Source organism: Barbus barbus, assembly GCF_936440315.1.
Source record: "Barbus barbus genome assembly, chromosome: 30".
NCBI lineage: Eukaryota > Metazoa > Chordata > Actinopteri > Cypriniformes > Cyprinidae > Barbus > Barbus barbus.
This window is the reverse complement of record NC_136758.1, coordinates 22,289,524-22,312,902: the sequence shown is the minus strand read 5'-3', so window position 1 is coordinate 22,312,902 and position 23,379 is coordinate 22,289,524. Positions and strand designations below refer to the sequence as shown.

The 23,379-nt window shown below is 38.9% G+C and overlaps 1 protein-coding gene across 2 annotated transcripts in view; it reads left to right on the top strand.

Moving 5' to 3' along the window:
- Window positions 1-23,379, top strand: part of LOC306850743 (kinesin-like protein KIF13B) — a 43,765-nt gene that overhangs the window by 7,376 nt on the left and 13,010 nt on the right. For both annotated transcript variants that reach the window (XM_079386582.1, XM_079386581.1), the window contains exons 3-27: window positions 5,728-5,743; window positions 5,902-5,962; window positions 9,350-9,442; window positions 9,589-9,769; window positions 9,856-9,943; window positions 10,633-10,767; window positions 14,202-14,314; window positions 15,587-15,698; window positions 15,870-16,082; window positions 16,163-16,273; window positions 16,421-16,555; window positions 16,910-17,040; window positions 17,304-17,390; window positions 17,508-17,695; window positions 18,112-18,370; window positions 18,470-18,632; window positions 19,703-19,849; window positions 19,941-20,090; window positions 20,354-20,479; window positions 20,653-20,826; window positions 21,658-21,815; window positions 21,962-22,094; window positions 22,407-22,553; window positions 22,642-22,671; window positions 22,969-23,068. In XM_079386582.1, the coding sequence (XP_079242708.1) occupies window positions 5,728-5,743; window positions 5,902-5,962; window positions 9,350-9,442; window positions 9,589-9,769; window positions 9,856-9,943; window positions 10,633-10,767; window positions 14,202-14,314; window positions 15,587-15,698; window positions 15,870-16,082; window positions 16,163-16,273; window positions 16,421-16,555; window positions 16,910-17,040; window positions 17,304-17,390; window positions 17,508-17,695; window positions 18,112-18,370; window positions 18,470-18,632; window positions 19,703-19,849; window positions 19,941-20,090; window positions 20,354-20,479; window positions 20,653-20,826; window positions 21,658-21,815; window positions 21,962-22,094; window positions 22,407-22,553; window positions 22,642-22,671; window positions 22,969-23,068 (3,251 nt within the window). The remainder of the gene's footprint in view (window positions 1-5,727; window positions 5,744-5,901; window positions 5,963-9,349; window positions 9,443-9,588; window positions 9,770-9,855; window positions 9,944-10,632; window positions 10,768-14,201; window positions 14,315-15,586; window positions 15,699-15,869; window positions 16,083-16,162; window positions 16,274-16,420; window positions 16,556-16,909; window positions 17,041-17,303; window positions 17,391-17,507; window positions 17,696-18,111; window positions 18,371-18,469; window positions 18,633-19,702; window positions 19,850-19,940; window positions 20,091-20,353; window positions 20,480-20,652; window positions 20,827-21,657; window positions 21,816-21,961; window positions 22,095-22,406; window positions 22,554-22,641; window positions 22,672-22,968; window positions 23,069-23,379) is intronic.

Below are 23,379 nucleotides of genomic sequence, written 5' to 3'. Positions count from 1 at the left end.
GGACCATAATCAAAGTTCATTCCTTCCTCCCCCTTGTTCTCAGACTTCAGACCCTGCAAGAATGCAGACAAAGACATAGGGATTTACAGTCCTGGCCTTGAGTCGACACTTTGCCTCGGAGTGGTCGATACACTCTCGAAGGAGAGATTTAAATGGTTCTCTGTAGGAAATGCATTCCTCAAGCCTATTAGGAATATTAGGATAGTCTGATGAGGCATCGGGTGAATCCATTAACTAGCTGGAAATGAAATCGCAAGCATGTTTCTGGAATGCTCCCTGAGTTTGCATGAAAGCCTGATTGAATGTGGCGGGATTAAATGTGTGTTTGATGCCGTTCAAAGACATATTGAGGCCAGTGGCTTGTTTGCTAGACTGCAGACTTGAATCAACCACCACTTTTTAGCCTGTAAATGGAGGGTTTTCCCTCCGGTGGTGTCAATGTGGTTTTTATTTTCTGTCTGTGGTGCTTTGGTCTCTGTTTCATTTGTATACTATTATAGCACCAAGCCAGAGTGGTGATTTCCTCATTGTTTGCAGCGCCAATGGAGGGATACAGAGAGTGGGGGAAGGGACGACACTGTTGACACAGTCTTTCATAGCAGCCTCCTCCCCTATAGACAGTTCCTTGGATAATAAAACTGCAACTATTAAAAGTAGCGACTATTTGTGATGAGCTTGCTGTTATTATGTGGCGAACCAAAGTCTAATTTTTCAAACCAACAACCTTCATGGCAGTGTTTGCCAAATCTTTGCCACAGCGTGTTTTTGGAAGCGTGGTAAACATTTAATCCTTCATTTTGAATCATTCATTACTGTGGGTAGGGCTAGATGGTAATATCAGTTTTTTTATGTTCGATATTTTGTTTGCAACTATGGAGTTTGCAATCAAATTCCCAAAAGACTACTAGTTTTTTCCCCTTTAAATCACAGCTTGCGTACATTATAGTGGTATATGATATTTAAATAATGCCAGTAGCCAGAATGCAGATTACTTTTATTTCTGAACCAGCTCTTTGCACAGACAGTTTCAGTAATCTGGTTGAAAATTATTCATTTGTGATTCAGTCATTTGTTCTTGAAGGTCACTTATAGTTTAACTGTTTATTAATTGCAAAGCTAAATTTCAGCAGCCATTACTCCAGTCTTCAGCGTCACATGATCCTTCAGAAATCATTCTAATATGCTGATTTGCTGCTTGAGAATAGTTTCTCATTATCAATGTTGAAAACCGTTTTACTGCTTAATATTAATGTAGAGACAGTAATGCATTTTTTGATGATTCTTTGATAAATAGTACATTACAGATAAGCATATTTTTCTTAAATGGGAACTTTTTTAACATTACAAATGTATTCACTATTAATTAAATGCATCCTTGCTAAATAACAGTATTTGTTTAAACTTTTGAGTGGTAGAGTTTAAAAAGAATTAGTTGTAATAAAAGTATTGTTCTTTCAAGTATTCTTTTTGTAAAAAGCATGTTTTTTTGCTGTATTTAACGTGTTCATCCAGCCCTAACTGCAAGATTTTTCCTGGTTTGGGGGAAGGGTCTTATGTGAGCTTGTCTTTGATGCACGCTGCCAAACCGACACTCTCTAAATGAATGTTTTTGTGTGTGCGCGATTGCTAAAGAAAGTGAGAGTTTGTGTCTTCCCCAGCAGCTGAGGACTCTGCTCAGTCAGTGCTGCCTCATATCAGGAAGCCTCTGACTCACTCCCACAAAAACAATGTCATAAAGCAACGTACAGGATGACTGGCGAGGCTACTCGATGACATCATGAGAGAACTCGTGTGATTAACAGCACCGCAGCGCTGATCCCAGTTCTAGCTAGAGTGTCTCTCAGCGATTGGTCTCACCTGTCACTGAGGCATTTTTTGGGTAATAACAACCACATGCCTCTGTCTCCTGTAGGGAAAACGGGCATAGAGGCACAGCATACGCATTTTTCATTTGTACAGTTGGCTCATGGTGATTCCAATCTGTGCAGATGTACAGGACAGCCGTGTTAGGACAACACAGAGTGATGCATTGTGGGTTTAGTCCAGCAATGTTTGGAAATCAGACTGGGAACTTGGGACTGGGAGCAGCTGCCAGCTTTCCTTAGGTTGTCATGGCTGCCGTCATTGGACAGTTAAAAACATGAAGCTAACTTTGCTCTGATAAACAAACTACACATTTTACTTTCTCCAACTTATACCTAAACACCTGTTTTATTTTATTTAATATATTGTGCATATTATCCATTTCAGTTTTGCCAACTTATACTTAAACACTTATTTATTTTATTTTTAATTGATTCTTTTTATTTTATTTGTTTTTAAATTTTATTTTATTAAATTTGTTTTGTTATATCAGATTACTGTATATTCTGCAATCAGAGTACTATTTTTGTAGAACAGGAACTATAAAAATTACATTTGATGATTGTATTAATTTAAACGGATACATTTACACTAAATTAAAAAAAAGGCTGCATCACTGAAACCTATTTGAACTGGTTTGTTCACGTTTATCATCCAAACGAAGCGATGCATTATAATTTAGATTCTCAGCCCAACATAAATAAGAGAAGACTGTTTAGAAGACCGTTTTTAATCAACATTGCATGAGCGAAAAAGCAGCCATATAGTTTATTACTGGAACGAATATACAGTTGTGCTCAGCAATGTTTCTAATCTTACCCATCTTCATCATTCTAAGTAGTGTCATTTGTATGAAATGATTCATTTCAGTACTTTGTCCATTACGTCAGAGACTGTACATCATTGTATTTGTCATGTTGGCGAATCAGATATGATTAAATGTGTCCAGGGGTATAGTTAGTGTAGGCTTTGCCAGATAGTCCAAGGTCAAAGTCACTAGGGCTTGTAACGAGTGTTTGGGAAAGGAGTTGCCGGCGGCAGGAGCTACAAGCATGAGCAGTAGTCTGGGTGTAGCACACAAACCAGTGAACTCATTTGCCATTACACGCATACCTACTGCAAGCTACACCCTTGGCTGTGGTGGTTAGGTAGAGACCTCCCTCTCAAGAATTAGTAGTCTGTCCTTTAGGTGTCTTGAAAGCATGCGTTATGTTCCTATGATGCATGAAATTTGATTTGTTTTACTCTGATGTATACTGAAGTATCTGTTATCTGTAGCACTCAGTTTATGCCCTGCAGCAACAGATAGATATAGCAAGGCTAGATTTTAGAAACCGATAATATGGAGACAAGATCATTTTCTAAGAATTTCCACATATTAAAGGATTAGTTCACTTTTAAAAAAACTTTTGCTGATAATTTACTCACCCCCATGTCATCCAAGATGTCCATGTCTTTCTTCAGTCGAAAAGAAATTAAGGTTTTTGATGAAAACATTTCTCCATAAAATGGACTTCATTGGGACCCAAACGGTTCAAGGTCCAAATGACAGTTTCAGTGCAGCTTCAAAGGGCTTTAAACGATACCAGACGATGAATAAGGGTCTTATCTAGTGAAACGATCGGTCATTTCAAAAATAAATAAAAAAAATTTAAGTTTTATAAGCACAAATGCTCGCTTTGCTCTGTTCTGTGATGCGCGTTCGTGACGTCACGTCCTTAATTTCTTTTCGACTGAAGAAAGAAAGACATGGACATCTTGGATGACATGGGGGTGAGTAAATTATCAGCAAAAGTTTTTTTTAAAAGTGAACTAATCCTTTAATTTCAATGTCAGAATTGAGGGACTGTCACTCAGAAATGTTATTTTTAGTGTTACAGAATATACAGCTGTCTCCACAGATTTCCGAATATCCGCCATGTGTGTTTGTCCACCCCGTTTGCCAGACCTCCCCCAGGAACTCAAGATGAAGCTCAGTCTGACACTTCCTTCAGGGCCAACATCTCTCTCAGTTCTCAGCGTGGTGTGACGGGGGGACGTCATCGTGCAACTTATTATACCACAAGTGCAGCGTGGCCTGATTTTAAACGACAAGCTGAGCCCGGGGTCGTTGGAACTGAATCCAGGCATATTTTGCCCCAGCTTTCCATCCCTCGCTTGTTCGTTTGCTTTGTAACTACATGGCTGTACACGCTTCGGTGATTTCCATAAGCTCTCATGGACGTAGATTTTCTAGATTGGGATCGCCACTGCTGAAGATGGTCATTATAGGTTTTTTTAGTGATCACAAGATGAAATTATTACTATAAATAAACTAAACCATTTAGGGGTTGATGATTATCAGCCTGGCCGTTTATTAAGCAATTTTTTGGTTATCGGTCATTTTTAAAACCGATTTGCCGAAACTTTTAAATAGTTTTTTTCTGCGCCCTTGTTATTGTTCATTTTAACATTAATTTTCATTTTTACACCAGGCATATATATTGGTTCAAAATATTGGTTATCGGTCTACTTAATCAGTCTACTTGATCTGTAATAATCAGTATCAGCCTCGGCTCCTGAAAAACACATTGGTCGACCCCATATATAATAATAATATTATTATTATTATTATTATTTGACTTGTTTGTCATGTACTCAGACAAATTTCCATGCAAAACGACTTAAGTATGACTGTAACTCTTTATTATAATAATAATAATAATAATATTAATAGCTCAGTGCACAAAAGTTCATGGCACAAACAAATATTGGGTAAAATACTTGGTAGATGTTTTATTTAAATGTTTCACTCAGTTCTATTTGTTGTTTAGGCAGCTCACTATGGTTTGGAACTGGGCTTTGCATTTTGCATTTGTGTTTTTTAATTACCCCGAGAACAACAGAATTGAATTAATTTGGCCTGGAAAGGCACAGTGCTCTCTGAGCGATTAAGATCCTTCAATACGCTCCCACAGCCAGTCAATAATGCTTATATAGGTCATTGTGTTCACAGAGTGCTGTGCAAAGCCATTGAGGTGCCCTCTACGGATAACCTAACTTTGAGTAAGGGCTCTAAATGCGTATTTACCCTGTAAACGGCAGGGCTTTCTCAGTGAGAGACAGTCTGTTTGTGTTCAGGTCCACTGAGCAAAGTACATCTGATGACATGGACTCACTCAGGATGTGTGATTGTGTGTAGAGCCGCTGGTTCCTAGTCCTGGTGATGACATGCTATTTTGGTCAGCTGTGAGTCAGTGGGTCCACAGAATTTGGACAGTTAGAGGCTTTTTTTATTTTATTTTGAAGCTTCTCTGAACTTCCTGGAATAATTAAAGCTTGGATGTTTTCAGGGAAAAATGTACTGAAATATTATGCACTGGCGGCCAAAACTGAAATATTTTTACAATTTAAAATAACTATTTTCTATTTGAATATAATTAAAAATCACATTTATTTCTATGAGAGCAAAGTGGAATTGACCATATAAAAAGTATTTTAAATTGTAATGATTTTGCAGTATTACTGTGTTTACTGCATTTTTTTTATTAAATACATGCAGCCTAGGTGAGCTTAACCCAGAAAAAAACTTAATTATTTAAAATTTTGGCTGCCAGTGTAAATATTATGCTATAAATAGAACTCTAATAATACCATAGAATCCTAGTATATGTACAGTGGTATTAATAGTATTATCATGATATCACATCCAAAACACATGGACTTTTTTTAGTTTATACAGAATCTTACTTGTCATCTTGTACTACAGCGCAGCCACATTGAAATTGTGCATTCTTCTAAAATGCATGCATAAGTGATTTGTTTTTAAACAAGCTCTTTTTCTGTCTTTTCCATATGCACCCTCCTCCTTGGATCGTCTTGCAGCAGGGGTCAGCCAAAGGTATGACCTTAATTTCTGTCTAAAATGAACATGCTTACATTACACAAAATACAAGTTTGATAGAACATTCATACAGAATACAAGTTTGATAGAATAGAGCAAATGGAAACACAAAGTAACCTTTTTTATTTCTATCTATCTGTATCTCTTTTGTCAAGACCTTCGCCTATGACTACTGTTTTTGGTCGATGGATGAGTCGGAGACAGAGAAGTTTGCTGGTCAGTTTCTAGAAACACTTCTTGAGGAAGCCACTTTGTCTGTTTCTTGGTTCAGTACCAAATATCACATCTGTATTATCTTTTGATGGTTCTTGCGCTGGTGCTGGTGGTGCTAGTGAAGATAAGGTTTTGTTTACACATCAAGATCATTTGTACTAACAAGGTTTTTCCCCAGAACATCTACAGTGTCACCTTGAGGTTTTCAGTACAGTTTCAAGTCATGGAACTTTATCTATGGGACAGAAAGTGATTTGATTTGATTGAAAAAAAAATATATATATTAAATTATAATTAAAAATCTATTATAATTCATTATAAATATTAGGGCTGTCAAAGTTAACGCATTAATGCAAATTCATTTTAGTGGCACTCATTTTATTAACGCACGATTAATGCAGCGCACATTTTCTGTTTGACCCGTGGCCTAACCCGTAGTTGGAGAAATGGAGATTCACAATGTTGCCAACCTAGTGACTTTGCAGACCCCTTTAGCGACTTTTTTTCCCTTCAAAAAAGCGCCTAGCGACAAAAGGTTTACCCAAACATTTAGTTTGTGAGACTCGCTGGTACTGCTGCGCGAGGTCTTGCTTTCCCAGCACGCGTGTACACACACATCTCACTCTCTGCATCTTCATTGTTCAGCGACAGCAAGTGGCGGAGAGGAGCAGCGCTTTTCAGTTAAACACAGATATTATGTTGCTTCTTTAATTTTACATGCAAGTATAGCCGAAATCACAGCACAGCTATTGTCTTTATCTTATGTTTATTTTATGTGTATTTGATTTCATCAGACGACGGCTTGATTATCATGATTTTTTTTGCAGATTAACATCTTGGAAGGGAGAGCTGGTTATGTAGTCTCAATGGGTCGTGTTTCAGTCACTATTTCATATTCATTCCGTTGTCTGACAACAGAAACAGTAAAATATATCTATGAAAACAGTGTTATTGAAAATTTTGCTGCATCAAAATACAGTATGTGTGCACAGAGACGCAAACAAATGTAATAATAAATGTACATTTTGCATGTTCAGAAGAAGTGAGCTGCCCTGTCGTGCAAAAATGTAAACTGGTTTGTGTAAGTAAATTGCTCAGTGCAAAGAAAGAGAAGTAATGGGAACCTGGTATTTTTTTTCATGTGTCTAATAGACACGAACAAGTTTTTTGAAAAACATCTATGACCTTTGAAACATATCTAGTCTTCATGCTCTGTGTTGACTATGGTTTCAATAATAATAATAAACATACATTTGAATAAAGCATCCATATTTGTCCATGCCCATTTAAAAACTTGAAAAGTATTAATTTAAGGTACATTTAGAACAAATAAAAATGTGCGATTAATCGCAACTTAATCACGAGTTAACCCATGACGACCATGCAATTAATCACGATTAAATATTTTAATCGATTGACAGCCCTAATAGACATATTAAATAATTACAATAGTAAAAATAATTTTATATATATACTGAAAAAATTATAAACTTAACTTTTGTTTTTGCCCCATTTTTTCATGAGCTGAACTCAAAGATCTAGGACTTTTTCTATGTACACAAAAGGCCCATTTCTCTCAAATATTGTTCAGAAATCTGTGTAAATCTGTGTTAGTGAGCACTTCTCCTTTGCCGAGATAATCCATCCACCTCACAGGTGTGGCATATCAAGATGCTGATTAGACAGCATGATCATTGCACAGGTGCGCCTTAGACTGGCCACAATAAAAGACCACTCTAAAATGTGCAGTTTTACTGTATTGGGGGGGTCTGAAAACAAGTCAGTATCTGGTGTGAACACCATTTTCCTAATGCAGTGCAACACATCTCCTTCGCATAGAGTTGATCAGGTTGTCCACTCCTCTTCAATGGCTGTGCGAAGTTGCTGGATATTGGCAGGAACTGGAACACGCTGTCATATAAGCCGATCCAGAGCATCCCAAACATTCTCAATGGGTGACATGTCCGGTGAGTATGCTGGCCATGCAAGAACTGGGATGATTTCAGCTTCCAGGAATTGTGTACAGATCTTTGCAACATGGGGCCGTGCATTATCATGTTGCAACATCAGGTGATGGTCGTGGATGAATGGCACAACAATGGGCCTCAGGATTTTGTCACGGTATCTCTGTGCATTCAAAATGGCATCAATAAAATGCACCTGTGGTCGTTGTCCATAACGTATGCCTGCCCATACCATAACCCACCGCCACCATGGGCCACTCGATCCACAACGTTGACATCAGCAAACTGCTCACCCACACGACACCATACACGCTGTCTGCCATCTGCCCTGTATCCGTGAAGAGAACACCTCTCCAAAGTGCCTGACGCCATCGAATGTGAGCATTTGCCCACTCAAGTCGGTTACGACGACGAATTGCAGTCATGTCGAGACCCCGATGAGGATAATGAGCATGCAGATGAGCTTCCCTGAGACGTTTTTTTGACAGTTTGTGCAGAAATTCTTTGGTTATGGAAACCGATTGTTGCAGCAGCTGTCCGGGTGGCTGGTCTCAGACGATCTTGGAGGTGAAGATGCTGGATGTGGAGGTCCTGGGCTGGTGTGGTTACACGTGGTCTGCGGTTGTGAGGCCGGTTGGATATACTGCCAAATTCTCTGAAACATCTTTGGAGACGACTTATGGTAGAGAAATGAACATTCAATTCACGGGCAACAGCTCTGGTGGACATTCCTGCAGTCAGCATGCCAATTGCATGCTCCCTCAAAACAAAAAGCGACATCTGTGGCATTGTGCTGTGTGATAAAACTGCACATTTTAGAGTAGCCTCTTATTGTGGCCAGCCTAAGGCACACCTGTGCAATAATCATGCTGTCTAATCAGCATCTTGATATGCCACACCTGTGAGGTGGATGGATTATCTCGGCAAAGGAGAAGTGCTCACTAACACAGATTTAGACAGATTTGTGAACAATATTTGAGAAAAATAGGCCTTTTGTGTACATAGAAAAAATCTTAGATCTTTGAGTTCAGCTCATGGAAAATGGGGGTAAAAACAAGTTTTGTTTATAATTTTGTTCAGTGTGTGTATATCTATATCTATATATATTTATTTATTTGAAAAACACTTTTTCTTATTTTTAGAGCCATTTTTTTTTTTCATTATGCCATTTTTTTTAAGCTGTTTGTTTAGGTGTCGTCATGTACTTCAGCACAGCCATACATGCTTTCTCTTGTTTTCCTCTCTTTCTCTCCTTCACGTGGTGAATTTTGAAGCCACAGTGAAGCCTATTTTTAGGACCATAACCTTAGTTTAGTTTAATTGTCATCTCAGAGTCATGCATCACTTGAAAATGTTCATGACAGTTTTTTGTAAGATTCACATTTATGGACGTCCATCTTAATTGTCATCAATCATATTTTATCAGGCCAAGATGTAGTGTTTCAGTGCCTTGGGGAGAGTCTTTTGAACAATGCCTTTCAGGGTTACAACGCCTGTATTTTTGCATATGGGCAGACTGGTGAGTAATGCTTTGTACGCAGTGACCTTTGCTAAGTTTTTTTAAAAGCACTCTAAATATAACTCTAAATATTCTTCTTTTGTAATGTGATTGTGTAGTAATGATTATTTGTATTAAGTAACATGAGAAAATGTAATTTCCCTCAGGCTCTGGGAAGTCGTACACCATGATGGGTTCGGCGGACCAACCCGGTTTGATCCCCAGACTCTGCAGTTCTCTGTTTGAGCGAACCATTCAGCACCAGAGAGAGGAAGAAAGCTTCACCGTGGAAGTCTCTTATATGGAAATCTACAACGAGAAAGTCCGGGACCTATTGGACCCCAAAGGGTGAAGCCTATTGTGTCTCATGTTTAATCTCTGAGCTTTACTCTGCCGTAGATGTTGATCTAACACAATATCCGTTTTTCCCACAGGAGTCGACAGGCTTTAAGAGTGAGAGAACATAAAGTTTTGGGGCCTTATGTTGATGGTCTATCAAGGCTTGCGGTAGAAAGTTACAAGGTAACAAAATAGGACAAATATATCTTTAATGGTAGAATAACATGCGCTTTACACAATGATTGAACTTTCACCTCCTTTTTTTCCAATATATATTGTCGTTTAGTTGATCATGTGGCTCAGTTATCCCCTCTTTGGGTCTGCAGTTGATGCTTAGCAAATCCCACTGTAGGAATGTTTATAGTCAGCTCACAATACGACATGTCACTGCTGATGTTTTTGGTCTCATGGAACTCTTAGTCATTCTAAAGCCTGCACAGAATCTGTAAAAGGCAGATTTCCGTGGCGTTTTGCAGAATTTGTTTCATGGAATTGTGTAATTTGTCACCTATTCTTTTAATTCTACTAAAATATATTGAGTTTAAATGTGTTTAATGTGAACAGTGCTTTGGATTAACAGTTTTACAAATTTTAATCCATTCTGTAGAATTCCAGAGATTCCATAGATGATCATTGTGGAAGTCCTGTTTAACTGTTCAAAACTAAAAACGGGTTATTTTGCAGTAACCATAATTCATCAGCATTGTACCTGCCTTATTTTTAAAGGCCATACTCAGGACGTCTTTACTGCTTTGCCTTTTTGTTTTTTTGTTTTTGTTTTTTACAAAAAAATAAGTATGCACAAGTGTGCAGTATTTCTGACCTTTAAAGCATGTCTGAGATTCTAATCGTGTCCCTTCTCCTACCCAAAGGACATTGAGTCCTTGATGTCTGAGGGGAATAAATCCCGCACTGTGGCGGCCACCAATATGAATGAGGAAAGCAGTCGCTCCCATGGTGTTTTCAAAATCATCCTCACGCACACACTAAAGGACCTGCAGTCGGGGGTAAGGACACACTTACACTGTTCTAAAGCTGATTTTCATAGATTAAGATTTAGATGCAAGATAATACAAGTGGAAAATCTCTTAAATGGGTCTCCTTACACGCTTCAGCTTTTATTTAAATTTAAGTTATTTTATGTTGGACATAGTTTCTTGCACCATGAAACTTATAATCATTACCATTTTGCACCCTTAGCTTTAACTGCTGTACGTTTTTAGACTTCATGTAAATGACCTTCTTTATGATTGGCTAACCTTTGCATACCAGCATAGTTTGCTTATCAGTTTGGGTCAGGTTTCTGAATTCTGAATAAACATGGCTATGTAAATGTGGGTGGTCATGTGTTAATGTATTTTCAACTTTGCAACCATGTTCTCTGATTTATTAGTTTTTTGTAGCTTTGTTATTGTAAATGGTCTGGGTGGCCTGGGTTGAGAGCATCAGAGTCTGTCTTCAAACGCTCTTATTTGAAAAGAGCAAGGAAAACCTTATTAGGGTAATTTAATTTGGGAACAGTCCTGATTCTGCTGTTTGATAATAAAACTCAGACCTTGAATGTTCTTGCAAGATCCTCATGAAATAGAGCCAAGTACTGCAGGAAGGGGAAGATGTCCAGCCCTGATGTTCTCATAGATGGATGTATCGAATACCTTTTATCAGCTGATGTGGACCTGTGATGCACAGTCCAGTGTTAAATCTCAAATGCTCCTCTTACATTATATTCTTACACCCCCCTTGCCTTTGTTCCATCCACTTTGGATCATTACTGGTTGTTTCCCATTTATAATATTGCATAAGTCATTTAATTTAATGCATCTCCAAAGATCTTGTACCATTAAGTGCACTCTGGACCTTCCCTTATCGGCTTTATCGTGAGCATGGAGGAGAGCTCATGCAAATGGAAGGAAAATTGATGAATAAATTATAGAGTGTCCGAGTTTAGACGTCAGCTGATCTCCTCTTGCACTGTCCTGGTGTCACTGTGCTCTTCTTTTGTGGCGTATGTCACGATCACCTGATTCGACTTGTGTCCAGTCCCTAATCTATAATTCATCACAGCCTGGACTGTGCTGGCCCCTCAACAGGTGCAAGATCTAAATTTAGCATGTTGTCACTAAAACAGAGCAATGATAAAGTTTAAGCCTGCATGCACACACCTGTGCACCAAACCCAGCCCTTATGTATGTGTTGCTTGTCATCTCAGCCATCGATAAGTAATGATGTGTGTATTTTTCCAGCACAGTCATCAGTCCTGTTTTTTGCATGCTGTTGTTTTTCATGCAAACAGTGCTGTGAGGAAATGTGAGGCAGTAGATTACCTCTGATTTCCATGTTCTTTTGTATTCAAATAAATCTGTGTTTAGCATATTATGTAAAACAGCTCCTGAAAAACTAGATTTTTACATTGTCTGTGCTTGACAGTGTAAACTCACCACTATTCAACACTTGTGTGTTCTCCCAGAGTATTGCTATGCAGTTGCCAGAGCTGGGTAGTAACTGATTACATGTAATCTGGATTACATAGTCAGATTAAAAAAATTAAGTACTTGTAGTTAGATTAAATTACATTAAAATATTATAAATCAGACTACAGTTACTTTTGTATTGATTACATATTTACTCAATAGCAATAAATTATGGCTTAATTAGTGACTTATTTTAATTTTAAATTTTTTTGATTGAAATAATTATTTGGTTTTCATTAAACTCACAAACCCTTTGCCGTTAGTTTACGAACCCCAGTTTGCGAATCCTTGACATAATGTAATGTTTAAAGGGATACTCCACCCCAAAATGAAAATTTTGTCACTAATCACTTGTCCTCATGTCGTTCCAAACCCGTACAATCTTTGTTCGTCCTCGGAACACAATTTAAGATATTTTGGATGAAAACCGGGAGGCTTGTGACTGTCCTATTGACTGCCAAGTAAATTACACTGTCAAGGCACAGAAAAGTACAGAGTATACGACAGAGTACAAAATTAGGCAGAAGGCTGTTTAAATGTTACATGATCTTTCCCCCTCATTCTAATATGCGACTGTTTTTATAACAACATGAGTGCTTAAATTGATTAAAGTTATCAACATTACTAATATTCCAAATGGTAAGCAAGCGCCGATGTGTTTACGTTTCGCTTATCTGCGTTTATCTCGTATATCTTTGTTTTGGTTTCTCCTTTTGAATGATGAATATATACTATTGATAGCTGCTGATATAGACCGTTAATTCCTCTTACGCATGCGCAGAACGCACATGTTAGTTTGCTGTCGGCTGTAGTCTGTGTGGTGTGTTCGAGCGCAGCTTTTTGGTCCGACGCTGCTGACGACAACACCGTTGGCTTTCGTTGCCTCTAGTTCTTTGAAGTCGGCTTGGTGTGTCCCGGCCTTAAGGTTACTAGGGAGTTCTGGGTGGTTGTCAGGGTTTTTGCAATGTAGTTTCTAAGGTGTTGAGTGGTTAATGCATGACTATGTGGTTGTTTTAGGTGATTTTCAGAGCATTGTCAGGGTCTTGCTATGCAGTTTCTAAGGTGTTCTAAGAGGGTTAGTCTATGGTTAAAAGGTGGATAAGGTGTTCTGGGTGGTTGTCAGGGTGTTGCTACACAGTTTCTAAGGTGTTATGAGTGGTTAGTGCATAACTATGTGAAAATAAAAAAATTAAATGCTACAAAAGAGCAGAATGTGTCTCCTATAAATGGCTGATTATAGATTAACGAATGAACTCTGGCTCTATATGATTGTGTATTCTCAGCCAATGTGCATGTGGAGCCTGAAGCCTTTGCAGCACAAGGACTCTCTTTGTTGCTGTAATGCACTGTAATCGCGGTCCAGCTCAGACCCCCCTCCTCACGACTTCCCATATCCTCTCAGCTCGCGCTCACATCTCTCTGCCTCTCCTCTCAATTAAACCTCATCTCTGATGCTCAAACAGGGGGATTGTGTACAGTAAGGTCTGATGCTGGGGCACATAAAGGAACTCCACCCCACATACTGCTCCAATGCTGTGCAATAGAGAGGAGAACAATGGATGCTTGTCTACGGCCCACTATAGCCTCTCTTGTCATTGTTCCTTCGTAATATAGGACAGCTCACCAGAATTTGTCCAGCGTGGTCATTCATACACAAATTTAACATTTAAAGCCGTTTCCCTGGGTTTCTAGGGAGGACAAGAACAGACAGGATTGACAACCATGGAACGGTTCAGTGGTGAGGGATTATGATGTTGTTGTTTTTTATTAGGTCCTGCCACTGCTAGTTCACTGTTTATTTCCAGGATAACTAGGCACCAATCATGGAAACATACACATAATGAGGTCATGTGACATGCTATTCTAAAAAAAAAAAAGTAGCCAGTGGATATTATGTGGTAAGCAGTATTCATCTGCTTACGAACGTAACATCTCTCATTACTATTTCTGTCCTTTTTCTCTTTCTACAGACAAGTGGGGAAAAGGTGAGTAAGCTGAGTTTGGTGGACCTGGCAGGAAGTGAGAGAGCTGCAAAGACGGGTGCTGCAGGCGACCGGCTCAAGGAAGGAAGCAACATTAACAAGTGTGTACAAACTTGACTCATGCTGCACGATGCCTTTCTTTTTGTCTTGTCTTGGTACTTTTTAAAATGAATGTACAAACCTGCAGAGGATTTCCATTAATCTTATGGAAACTGTCAAGAGCAAGTCTAGTTGATATTTTGCCCCCAAAAATGCTAAATTATTTTAACTTAAAGGAAGCCTAAATTTTTTTTTTTTCTGTATTTGGACACACTTTTTTTGACAATTAAATGCATTATTTGATTACTATTATATTATGTTATGTTATTTTATAGAAAAATTTGAAATAATAATAGGGTTTTTGACCATTAATAACATCATATTACTATATAATATGTTGCATTATATTATACCTTATTAATAATAATGTAATATGGGGAAGTCGTGGCCTAATGGTTAGAGAGTCGGACTCGTAATCGAAAGGTTGCGGGTTCGAGTCCCCGGCCGGCAGGGATTGTAGGTGGGGGGTAGTGAATGTACAGCGCTCTCTCCACCCTCAATACCACGACTGAGGTGCCCTTGAGCAAGGCACCGAACCCCCAATTGCTCCCCGGGCGCCGCAGCATGGCTGCCCACTGCTCCGGGTGTGTGTTCACGGTGTGTGTGTGTGTGCATTTGTTCACTACTCACTGCTGTGTGTGTGCACTTGGATGGGTTAAACGCAGAGCACCAATTTCGAGTATGGGTCACCATACTTGACAATACGTCACGACTATGATAAAATAACAATTACATGCTCCAGAAATCATCTTCATTTTCTTCATACATAATTTTATAAATTTTTCCCTTTCAATGTTGGAGTAAAATGTGACCCAGACATGTTTTCATGAGATTCTCTTGCTTAATCTAGTCTCTGAGTCACCTCTGAACATTTTCCTATGTCACTGAATTGAGGTGTTTCCTTTTCTGTTGGATAGGTTCTTTGCATTTTACAGGAGACATGTCATGGAAAATAACTGATTTGAAATAAGTTTGATCTTCTGTGTAGACATAATCTTCATTTACCGTGCGAAGCTCCCCACTAATATTGTGTCTGGATGTTTTAGCCCTCTAAGAATGTATTTTAGTTGATTTAAAGATACTGTGGAGAATCCGAGTTGTTAAATTGGCTACATCTAAGGGCATAGTTTGTTCTGAGAAAGGTTTATAAATCAGGTGAAGGCTTTTTGGGCTGCCAGTGCATATTTCTGTGTTTGAAGTGTGTCTTTTTCCTTGGTCTGTTTCTCTCTCACTTATTATTTTCCATTTCTATCTTTCCTCTCCACACCGGACAGGTCTTTAACCACTCTGGGTTTGGTGATCTCAGCTCTGGCAGACCAGGGTGCTGGAAAGAACAAGAACAAGTTTGTGCCCTACAGAGATTCGGTGCTGACATGGCTGCTCAAGGTATGAACACTCATTCTGTCCAGTAAACACCAGGAAGGGGAATTTCCACAGTATTTTTTACATTTTCCAATCCAGTTCCATCCACACACTTTTGATTGTATAATTTCTGGAAAGTGACCACTCTGCCCTGTGCATTGATGTCTCATGTCCGTCCTTCTGGTGTAACCGCAGGACAGTCTGGGTGGAAACAGTCGGACTGCTATGGTTGCCACTGTAAGCCCTGCGGCAGATAATTATGAGGAGACGCTGTCAACATTACGCTATGCAGACCGAGCAAAGAGCATTGTAAACCATGCCGTGGTTAATGAAGACCCCAATGCCAGGATCATCCGGGAACTTCGAGAGGAGGTGGAGAAACTGCGAGATCAGCTGACGCAGGCTGAGGTACACACTTTTTATCATTTTCTTAGTATGACATTGCAAAATGTCAAAAACAGCATGTTAAGAGCCATGTTCCTCTACAGTCTATGAAGGCTCCAGAGCTGAAGGAGAGACTGGAGGAATCGGAAAAATTGATACAGGAGATGACGGTCACCTGGGAACAGAAGCTGAGGAAGACTGAGGAAATCGCACAAGTAACAGCAACAATAATTTGCACTGTTTTGTCTGGACTGTAATTTTGTTTATGTCTGGATGTTCTGTAGTTCATGTTCCATAACACCATCCGTCAAACACAGAAGAGGACGCTAAACAACTTCTTGCATTGTTTTTTCTTTGCACAGGAGAGACAAAAACAGCTGGAGAGTCTTGGCATCTCTCTGCAGTCATCTGGTATCAAGGTTGGAGAAGATAAATGCTTCCTGGTCAACCTCAACGCTGACCCTGCCCTTAATGAACTATTGGTTTATTATCTAAAGGTAATGCATTTTAGAGTTTTGTATATTATTTTAATTATAGTATTATTATTTCTATTATTTGCTACTTATTATTACATATTATATTATGCATGCTTATTATTATTATTATTATTATTATTATTATTATACACGTTTTAATATAATACAATATATTAAAAGTATATTTTATAATTATATACATAATATTATTCTTATATATTAAATACTTTTTTAAATAATGAACTAAGTAAAAAAAAAAATCTAGTTTAATTTATAATTTGGTGCTTGAAAATGTGGCATTCATTATGTGTTGATTTTAGCCTCTATGGATGTCATCTGAGTGATAACTGCAGTTAATGCTGGGATGTTTTGCAGGAACACACTAAGGTTGGATCAGCAGATTCACAGGACATCCAGTTATGTGGAATGGGCATCCAAGCAGAGCATTGTGTCATTAACATCACACCTGAGGGAGCTGTCTTTCTCAATCCTTACAGAAACTCAAGGTAATGCATCGAGGATAGTAGTGCAAATGTGAGATGGGTAAACCAAAAGGGTCACTGGTTCAATTTAATCCATGAATGCTTCACTGCAGGTTTTCTTTGCACTATGCATGTACAGTACATTTTAAATGTATGCATTAGACAGGCTCTTTTATCTAAAAAGTTATTACTACAAGTTAAAGGAAAACAACAGCAGCCAAATCGTTATTTAGGTAAATGTTAAATCTAAAGTTTTCTAAAGTAATTTGATGTTTTCTCTGTTACAGAACATGTGTAAATGGATCTCCAGTCACCAGCCGGCAGCAGCTTCACCATGGTGACCGTATTTTTTGGGGAAACAATCACTTCTTCAGGTCAGTGTTATTACTCTAGACTAAAGAATGTCACATAGCGGCTGCCTGTATTTGTATGTGAAAGGGCAGTATTGATTCTTCTTTTATGAAGACTTTTTATATTTGTATCATCTTCAGGATAAACCTACCGAAGCGACGCTTGAGGGGTGAGGAAGAGGAGGGTGAGGGAGGGAACATGAGGAACAGTAACAGCAGTGAGCAGCTGGACGGAGAGGGAGACACGGCCAGCGAGGTGTCCAGTGAGGTCAGCTTCAGCTACGAGTTTGCTCAGACTGAAGTCATGATGAAGGCTTTGGGCAGCAACGGTGAGTTTTAGACACAAAATGTATGTGAAATATGACTTCATTTGTGTTGCTTAATATTTTTGTGGAAACTGTGATGATTTTTTAAACTTTTAAAAGTTCAAAAGAACAGCATTTATTTGAAATGGAAATCTTTTGTTACTTCATACATGTCTTACTGTCACATTTGATGTGCATAAAAGTATTAATTCGTTATTAAAAAAAACCCCAAACTTTGGTACAGCTGTAATAAAAAGTAGAACATTGCTGCTAATAAAAATATGGAAACTTATGTTGCATTGAAGAGGAATGTTAACTCATTTCACATGTGAAAATGTTAGCCAGTCAAAACGGGTAATTTACCTTTAAGTCTTAAAGGTACAGTAGCCTAAACACGATCCAAAATGATGTAAAATATTTCTGTTTTTGTTGTCTAACAGACCCCATGCAGGCAGTTTTGCAGTCTCTGGAGCGCCAGCATGAGGAGGAGAAGCAGACTGCTCTCGAGCGCCAGCGGGTGATGTACGAGCAGGAGCTGCAGCAGCTGCGCAAACAGCTGACTCCAGACAGACAGAGCATGCAGATACCGCAGTCGCAGCCCTTGCAGTCGCAGTACCGCAGCTGGGAGAGACTGAGCCAGGGAGGAATGTCATCATCACCTAGCGCCCAGCACCGTCTGCGCCAGTGGAGCGAGGAGAGGTGAGGTTTCAGTTTTTGGTGGAAACAAATGTGTTTTGTTATCCCAAGGTGAAATTTGGTACATGGTGAATTCTAATGCTGTTATTTTGGTGACACCAGGGAGGTAGTGCTGACGCGGAGCTTGAGGAAACTGAGGGAGCAGATCGTACGGGCTAATCTGTTAGTGCAGGAGGCGAGCTTCATTGCTGAAGAACTGGACAAGAGAACCGAGTACAGAGTTACTCTACAGATCCCTGCTGCAAACCTTAACGCCAACAGAAAGGTCAGCCACATTTTAGACCCATGTTAGGTCTTAAAAAGTCTTAATTTGCCTTTCTTACAAATTAAGGTTGAAAGGTCTTAAATGGGAGCAGAAAGTCTTAAATTTATAAAGTCATTGCATTAAATGTTGCATGCTTTGAAAACAACAAATATCTTCATCAGTATTTTTGTCTTGTTTTCCAATATCTAAACATCCTTAAATTAATATACATTTACTTGAAATGCAAAATGAAGATAGTTGAAGTCTTGTTTTATGAGAAAGTGAACAAAATGAAGTGAGTTTGTGCTTAAAATGAGAACACATACCTCTCAGTGGGATATGAAATTGTTTTTTCCCTTTGAATTAAGTTGACCTTATCAGTAGATTTACTCGTAAACTCATTTCATTTTGATTGATTTCACAGAAAACAAGACTTCTAGTGTTTGATCCTCTATGTATCTCGATTTAAGAATCTTTAGACATTCGAACTGGAAAACATGACAAAAATACTGCAGAAGAAAATCATGTTTTTGCAGTATTGTCAAGTGAAAGTTATTGTACAATTGTAATGGAGATTTGTTGAAAGTTTTATTTTCAAACTTTTGTTAATACAGCTTATGATATTTACAGTAACACATTAGTATAGGGACAAATTCTCACTATTAACTAGTTTCTTATTAGCATGCCTATATTTAACACATTGGTTGTTTATTGGTACTTATAAAGCCCATGTTCTGTATGATTATATTCTACATCCTTAATCCTACCTAATAACTAAACAACTTCCTTACTAACTATTAATAAGCAGCAAATTGGGAGTTTGAGGAAGAAGTCATAGTTAATTGTTTGTTAATACATGTCGAGAATTGGAGCTTAAAATAAAGTGTGACCAATATTTACATTTAGGGAACACATTTACACATTGTGTTCCCATCACTTAAGACTTTTAAAACCAATTTAAAGGAAAAAGTCTTGAATTTACCTTTCCTAAAACTTGCAGAAACCCTCTATACACAGGATAACATGAGAGAAGCTTAGCATAAGCATTGGTGGTGCAGTCATGTGACCTTTTTTTGTGTTTGTGTATGCAGCGAGACGCTGTATTGAGCGAACCTGCCATTCAGGTGAGGAGGAAAGGCAAAGGGAAGCAAATATGGGCCCTTGAGAAGATGGAAAACCGGCTGGTGGACATGAGAGAGCTTTATCAGGAGTGGAAGGACTTTGACGAGGACAACCCTGTAAGCTCTTATTCATCACACACGCTTTACATTTGTACATTGAAAATGAAAAAGTAACACTACAGGAGTGGTATTTCTCTCCATCTCATAGGTGATGCGCTCGTACTTCAAGAGAGCCGACCCTTTCTTCGATGAGCAGGTGAACCACAGTTTAATCGGGGTGGCCAACGTTTTCCTCTCCTGCCTGTTCTATGACGTAAAGCTACAATATGCGGTTCCCATCATCAATCAGAAAGGAGAGGTGAGGATGATGTGTTCAGATCTGTTTGCAGCAGTCAGGCAAATATGATCAGTGGTTTGACTTGCTATGAATATTTAACGCTCACTGTCTCATTTGATTTCTGAAGAAAATTTCTTCCAGAAGATGAAATGGGATGCATTTAAATGAAATCAAATGCAATTTCATCTGTGAAATGGAATCTAATTGAGTCATCATATAAAGCATGAGACACAGTTTATCTCCAGCGGACGAGTGAAGTGTTGTTTACTTGTTGCTGTTGTCAGGTTGCTGGGCGGCTGCATGTGGAGGTGATGAGAATGGGTGGAGGATTTGATGATGGTGTAGCCGGAGGAGATGAAAGTGATGGAAGCCCAGACGGGGATGTACAGGAACGCAAACTGGTCTGTATGGTGAGTACCGAAGTTCGCAGAAGCAGGTTTTGTGCATGTAAGTTTTGAGAAACTTAAGTCATGTCAAGGTTTTTGGTTTTAAATAATATTTTAAAAGTTAATTAAAATGAATATTAACAGCACAATATCCAGTGTCTAACCTCATATGTATTTTACTTGTGTGTCTCAAACAGATTAAGATCCTGCAGGCTACTGGTCTCCCGCAATACCTGTCCAATTTTGTCTTCTGTCAGTACTCTTTCTGGGACCAAGCAGATCCTATCATTGTTGCCCCAGAAGTGGATCCCTCTGCCTCTTTCTCCAGCAGCAAAGACCCCCACTGCATGGTGGTGTTTGACAGCTGTAAGGTACGAGTCAAGACATGTGCTTTTACAGTCAAATGATAAATTAACCAGTAATAGCCCAAACTGTGAATTATTACTAATATTGACTTTCAGCTTTAAAGACTTTGGGTAATTGTGCATCTTTGTTTGTTAAAGGTGTAGTTCACCCAAAAAAAGAAAATTTACTCAACCTCAGACCATCTAATATATAGATAAGTTTGTTTCTTCTTTTGGAATAGATTTGGAGAAATTTAGCATTACATAATTTGCTCACCAATGGATCCTCTGCAGTGAATGGGTGCCGTCAGAATGAGAGTCCAGACAGCTGATAAAAACATCATAATCCACACTACTCCAGTCCATCAATTAATGTATTGTAAAGTGAAAAGCTGCATGTTAGAAAGTAACAAATCCGTCATTCTGACGATTTTAATTCCAATGTCGTTTCTGGCCAGAATTCATAACCATTCCTACAGTGAAAAAGTCCATCCTCTGTTGTCCTCTCATTTTCAATATAGAAAGCAATATAATGAATAGAGGACTCGTACTTTATTGGAATCAATGGTTTGAAGTTAAAAACTTTTTGCTTCATAAAACATTAATTGATGTACTGGAGTGGTGTGGATTACTTGTTGATTATTGTGATGTTTTTATCAGCTGTTTTAACTCTTGGCACCCATTCACTGCAGAGATGTAATGCTACATTTCTCCAAATCTGTCCAAAATGAAGAAACAAACTATCTGAGGGTACATTTTCAACAAATTTTCATTTAAGGATTATATATTGCTTTAACACAGGAGTTATCAAGAAATGATTAACATGCGTTTACTTTTGTTATACTCTCCGTACTTTAGGAGCATGCTGTGACTGTAACGGAGGATTTTATCGAGTATCTAACAGAGGGTGCCGTAGCCATCGAGGTATACGGACACAGGCAGGCTGATCCAGGCAGGAACCCTGCGCTTTGGGACCTCAGCATCATCCAGGCCAAAACACGCACTTTACGTGACAGGTGAGCAGAAACTTGAGCTTCAGCCCCCTGTAATTGTCCGATTATACTGATATAAACTTTCAATAATGTAGAGAACACTGGGGCATCTTGCATCAAGTGATCTGCTTCCTGCTTCTCGGATTGGTTTGACTCTTCCGTGTCCTCAGGTGGAGCGAAGTAACACGCAAGTTGGAGATGTGGGTGCAGATTCTGGAGCTGAATGAGAATGGAGAGTACATGCCTGTGGAGGTGGTGCCAGCGCGAGATGTTCGCACAGGTGGCATCTTCCAGCTCAAACAGGTCAGACACTTCATGTTCCTGCATGGTTATTATAAATTACACCACTGTAAGTCTGTTAGCCCACAGCTTTTGTCTATAGTTGTTTATTATGATCACAAAGCATAGCACCTTGTGAGCTGTCTTTAGTCACAGGTTTAATACAGATGGTAACGAGGTGTTCTTTTTTTTTTTTTTGGTAGATTTATTTGACTCCTAGGCATGTGAACTCTGTTGATGGAATAACAGAGCACAAGTAAAATACAGAGTTGTTTAACATTTCACTTTAGGGTTTGTGTCATGGGGTATTAACTGTTTTTGGTGTGTCTTTCTCAGGGCCAGTCTCGGCGGATTCAGGTGGAGGTGCGTTCAGTGCAGGACTCCGGCACAATGCCTTTGATAGCAGAGATCATTCTGGGAGTGTCCATCGGCTGTGTGGAGATCAGACAGGTGCAGATGACTAAAAACAATGAGCCACAAGAGGTAAACATTCTTTTTCACCTAAACATTTAGCAGGATGTCTGAATGTTATCTTGAGAGTCTATAATGTTTATATTGTTTTTGTTTTTAGCTTGAGGGCGATGAAATGGACAGTTATCAGGTATGTTTGGATGTCAATACATTTATGACAGGCTTTTAGTTGTTAATAAATGTAAGGAATTGATTATTATTAATTATTATATTTTTCATGATGTTGTGGTGCTCCTGCTGAGATTCCGTTTTGAATCCGATCTGCGTCATTTCCTCATCACATTCCTGTCTCTCCCTCCCACTTTTTTTTCCCTGTCTTTCTCCTCTGTCCTGCCCATTAGAGACATAAAAAGCCTTTATTAGCAAAAATAGAAATGGCCAAGCAATAGAAGCTTTTGTGTTTATGCATTTGTCCATCACCCTGTAGGAGCAAGATCTGGAGCGTCTGCGGTGTCAGTGCCTCACTGCTCTCACTAAGAGACAAGAGTATCTGGACCAACATCTTCAGACCTTGGTCAGCAAAACAGGTAAAAACCAGATAGACACATGTACTTGTCTTAGCTCAGTAATGGACTTCAAAATAGTGCTTTGGGGAGCTCGTGTCACAGTCTTTGAGAAACAAGCAGACTGACGCCTGCTTCACACATACTTCGTTTGCAGTGCATATTTTGCGCCCATGTTAACGGATCAGAGCGTTCACACTGCACGCGGTTGCAGTCCGGCAGTGCGCTTCAACGATCCTTCCGCACCGAGTCTATTATTGCTGTGCTGCACGCTCTTAAAGTGACAGTGCTTTGTTCACGGTAAAAAGGAACATGGATTGACATGGAAATGTAGT